The 5,029-nt window shown below is 53.2% G+C and overlaps 1 protein-coding gene across 1 annotated transcript in view; it reads right to left on the bottom strand.

The window, feature by feature from the left end:
• The window catches only part of HADH (hydroxyacyl-CoA dehydrogenase), a 39,000-nt gene extending 35,665 nt beyond the window's left edge, over nucleotides 1-3,335 (bottom strand). The window contains exon 1 of the mRNA XM_015426338.1: nucleotides 3,138-3,335. Coding sequence (XP_015281824.1) covers nucleotides 3,138-3,254 — 117 coding nt within the window. The 5' untranslated portion in view covers nucleotides 3,255-3,335. The remainder of the gene's footprint in view (nucleotides 1-3,137) is intronic.
• Nucleotides 3,336-5,029: the final 1,694 nt, after the last annotated feature.

Raw genomic sequence — 5,029 nt, 5'->3', positions numbered from 1 at the left:
ACCAACGGCCAAGCGGAGCGCATGGTCCGGACCGCGAAGGAGGCCCTCAGCCGCCTATCGGAAGGGGATTGGGAATTCCGCATCGCCAAGTTCCTCCTAGCACAGTAAGTGGCTCGCGGGCCGCATCATCAGACCAACGGGCACCGTCATGTACGAGGTGTCCACAGAGTGCGGCCAGGTCCTCAGGCGGCACATCGACCAGCTCCGGCGGCGAATGCTGGGTTCTTCCCTGGGGAACCCGTCTTTGCCCAGAACTTTGGCAGGGGCCCAAAGTGGCTCGCGGGCCGCATCATCAGACCAACGGGCACCGTCATGTACGAGGTGTCCACAGAGTGCGGCCAGGGCCTCAGGCGGCACATCGACCAGCTCCGGCGGCGAATGCTGCCTGATCACATGCCAGCAGAGGTACCGGAGCAGCGGGCAGAGCTAGAAGGGGGTCCTGACGAGGGCCCAGAACAAACCCTGCCCGCACCAGAGGACTCACACCAGGATAACCAGCCCCCGGCAGCGGATGCGGGGTCCCCAGAGCCCGAATCAGTAGCCGCAGAGGTCCCAGCACCACCTCAGACTTCTGCCCCGGAGGTCCGAACCCCGGAGGCCCCAGCTCCGGCCCCCAGACGATCCGCGAGGGTGCGACGGCCCCCAGCGTACCTTAAAGACTATGTTTCATAGGGGAGGGTTCGGACTATGGGGGGAGGGATGTTGTGTCCACTGACCGCCACCTGAGGTCAGCACACACACCTGAGCTTCAGTCCTGGACAACAATGGGGACTAGGATCCTAGCCCTACACTGGGGAACCAATGGGAACCATGGCGGGAGATTCAAACCCACCAATGGTGACCAGGGGGGTGTCCCCAGGTTTGTATATAGTTGGCCTGCCGGCCGTTTGTGGGCCCTTCTTGTTGTGTACTGAATAAAGCGTGCGATGCACCACCACGTAGTCTATCGTTTGTTCGGGCGACCACCCACTACATAACAGGCACATATTTTGAATGACAGCTGGTATCTGAAAGAGCACACACACACACATACAAAAAGCATTTTTCCAGTTCTACTTGACACAGAGGCCGTTCAGAAAACCCAATTCTCCAATTCTATTTCAGTTAACCTCCTATCTTGTTTTTACCTCCACCAGCATGGATTGGAATTCCTGCAAATAAGCTTGCAAAGCAACAGTGTAGATTAAAAAAACCTAGTTTTTCATTAACTACCTTGGAAAAAAATCCCCCAAAGCACCAGGGCAGGATAAAAGTGTTTCAAAGTGCAAAGACACTAATTTATATCATTTTGCTTGGGCAATTTAGGTAAATTGTTACCACACATTGCTCTGACCTGTTAGCACAAGGTGTGTGTGCAGATTTCCAGGCTTACTTGCAAAGAGTTGTTTAACTTGAACACAGGTACATCAACAAAGCTTGTACCAAGAAGAAATGTTAAGCAAGTCAGAGAGACAAGAGGAAACTTCTAAAGCAAAAAGTCAGAAGCAAGGAAGCTCCCGTGTACCTGAACAGACAAAACAGGGTCTCTGGAGACAGCTTAGTATCCTCTCTTGGCAAGGGAAGAGTGCAGGAAAATTACTCAAGCTTAAGACCAGGGTTCTCTACGGCCTGCTGAGACCCATTTCCACCATCAAACGTCAGTCCAGACACACTAGTAAAAATGCCCTGTGCTTTTCCTAAAGATACTTCCCCTATGAATGGGATACAGCTCAGGGCCCTATGCAATGGTCTTAAGGAGGTGGCCCACCCAGCAAGCCCAAATAGGGGGAGCATATTAAAAAAAAGGTACAGTTTCCAGAAAAAGCGGGCAAGAGATGGACCAGCTCTACTGAGCATTATCAGCTACACCAAACACACATAGTAGAATGAATTTTTTTTTTTTTTGCACCACTGGCAAACCATTCTAAGGACAATCCTAGGCACACGTGAGAGGTCATTCTGGCTCTCCCAGCTCTCGTTAGGGGCTCTTTAAAAAGTTATGGCCGCGGGGGGGGGGAACGTTCCCCACCTCCCTGAGCCCCAGGGTGGTGGCCTTGGACTCGTAGGAGCAAATTCCACATCTCACATGTGATGTCCAAGCGGCGTTGCCATCATATGCAAGAGGTCATTCTGGCTCCCCCAGCTCTCGTTAGGGGCTCTTTAAAAAGTTATGGCCACCGTCGCTGTCGGTGGCAGCTGCAACAGCCGCGGGCGCTGGGGAGAGGGGCCGAAATGTTCCCCCCACCTCCCTGAGCCTTGGGGTGGTGGCCTTGGGCTCCTAGGGGCAAATTCCACCTCTCCCATATGATTCCACCACACAGGAGAGGTCATTCTGGTTCTCCCAGCTCTCGTTAGTGGCTCTTTAAAAAGTTATGGCCACTGCTGCTGTCGGCAGCAGCTGCAACGACCTCGCGCACGCGGGGGGGGGGAAGGGGCCAAAACGTTCCCCCACCTCCCTGAGCCACGGCGGAATTTGCCCCTAGGAGTCCAAGGCCACAACCCCGGGGCTCAGGGAGGCGGGGGAACGTCCCCCCTCCCCCCGCGGCCGATGCAGCTGCCGCCGACAGCAGCCGCATCCATAACTTTTTAAAGAGCCCCTAACGAGAGCTGGGGGAGCTGGAATGACCTCTGGCAAGCCTACTCTTCATTATTCCCTATGGGCAACCATGCATTCTCTATTGGCATTCATGTATTGCCTATGGGCAATCGCTGTCCACTCATGTATTCCCTATGGGCAATCGCTTGTCCTTATATGATCACGCCATCCAGTTTTAAAGAGCTACACTTGCACACGGCAAAGAATACTGTGCTTTGATTCTTCAGGCAACAATACAGAGGACCGCAGGACGAGAAGATTCTGCACAAGGGCAGAGACTCCACTGCGCGCGAATCATGCGCTGGGGGGGAGTGAAAGGGCCCAGAGAGGACCGTCTCTGGGACCAGCGACGGGGGCGGGCAAGCAGCATAGTTACTTATTAACTAATTCCCCGAAAAAGAGAGGTACCCCCCGTCTCCCGCGTCGAGGGAGTGGGCATCCTTGCCTCGATTCCGCCCATCCCTCCAAAGGAGGACTCCCCGGCCAAGGGCCTTGAAGGGCAGCCGTCACTCCTTCCCCTGCCAAAGCCCGGCGGCGGCAGCAGCCCTCCTCGCCCGCTCACCTGGGCAATCCCGGCGCCCATCAGGCCGCCCCCGATCACCGTCACATGCTTCACCACCAGCTTTTTGGCGGCCGCGGTGGAAATCGCGCGCAGGAATTGGCGGGTGGCGAAGGCCATGGCGAGCCGCACTGCACTGGCAAGGCAAGGCAAGGAGGGCGGGCCGCGGAGAGAGCGAAGGCAGCGCCCAGGCCTAAGCCAGGAAGCCCCGCGGGCGCTGCTGAACGAGGGAGGGCCGGGCTCCTCGCCAAGGCCTCCTATTTGTCTCCAGGCGGAGGAGGAGGCGGGAGCTAGGGCTGCAGCCGTCCCCGCCTCCCCAAAGTTGAGTGCGGCTGCTCCTCGCCTGCTTTCACGGCCAGTTCGCTTTCCGAAACTCTCTCCCCCCCCCCCCCCCCGTTCTCGGGTGCATAGAATCGCGCAATCAGTACCGTACATTTGGTGTATCCCAACAAGAAAACCAGCGGTGTCTATAATCGTTTTAGCATCGTGAATTGCTCTTTTCCTCACACACACGCATCAACAAACTCCGGTTGGAAAACTGAACTCTCTTCCACCAGAGACGCTTATGGAATGGTCGACTTGATGAGGTCAGGAAGGGTCCTACTCTTCTCCGCATAGCTGGCTTCCCTACAGATAATAGGGCTGTAATGTAACAAATTGGTACTTGGGTAAAGGTTTAAGAGATTGTAGCCTATACTACTCTGTGTACTTCGTACTGTCTATTGCTCTAGGTAGGATCCTACTACTATGTGATTTTTGCATTGGTTAATGCATCAGGTTAATACGATTTGCTTTGGCTGTATTTTCAGATTTCAAATTGGTTCCGGATTTCTGCAATCCTAATCCTATTGCAGGTATGTACTAAAACAGCCCCTGTTGCATTGTTGATTGGATGTCCTATCCTGCTAATTGTATTGACCTACTCTATGTAATCTCCCCTGAGTCCCAGTGAGAAAGGTGGACTATAAACAGCATAAATAAAATACCAAATAAATGTTTTCAAGCAGTTGATGGCAGTAAGACAAAAGAGCGTAAGAGAAGACATGCTGGATCAGGCCAATGACCCATCCAGTCCAACACTCTGTGTCACACAGTGGCCAAAACCCAGGTACCATCAGGAGGTCCACCAGCAGGGCCAGAACTCCAGAAGTCCCCACTGTTGCCCCCTCCCCAGTATCAAGAATACAGAGCATCAGTACCTCAGACAGTGTTCCATCTATTTTTTGTTGTTGTTCAGTCGCACAGTCGAGTCCGACTCTTCGCGACCCCATGGACCAACTCTCGCCAGGCCCTCCTGTCTTCCGCCGTCCTCTGAAGTTGGCTCAATTTCACGTTCGTTGCATCGATGACACTGTCTAACCATCTCATCCTTTGCCATCCCTGTCTTCTTTGACCTTCAATCTTTCCCAGCATCAGGGTCTTCTCCAGTGAGTGCTCCCTTCTCATTTGGTGGCCAAAGTATTTGAGCTTCAGTTTCATTATCTGGCCTTCCAGGGAATAGTCAGGGTTGATTTCTTTTAGGATTGACTGATTTGATCTTTTTGCAGTCCAAGGGACTCTCAAGAGTCTTCTCCAGCACCATAGTTCAAAAGAATCTATTCTTCGGCGCTTGGCCTTCCTTATAGTCCAACTCTCGCAGCCATACATGACTACTGGGAATACCATTGCTTTGACCATGCGGACTTTTGTTGGCAGGGTGATGTCTCTACTTTTTATCATGCTGTTTAGGTTCGCCATCGCTTTCCTCCCAAGGAGCAGGCATCTTTTAATTTCATGAAAAACAGTGACAGCTATTCAATCAGTATCTTATACTTCTCTCACCCTATTGCTGTGGGGGGGGAACATAATGTCTCTTTCTGAAGCAAGATGCTGCACTCCTTGCTAATGGGAAGGGG

The sequence above is a fragment of the Gekko japonicus genome, unplaced genomic scaffold (genome assembly GCF_001447785.1).
Source record: "Gekko japonicus isolate JY-2015 unplaced genomic scaffold, Gekko_japonicus_V1.1 scaffold173, whole genome shotgun sequence".
NCBI classification, from domain to species: domain Eukaryota; kingdom Metazoa; phylum Chordata; class Lepidosauria; order Squamata; family Gekkonidae; genus Gekko; species Gekko japonicus.
Note: the sequence above shows the minus strand (reverse complement) of the source record. Positions and strands in the feature narration are given on the sequence as shown.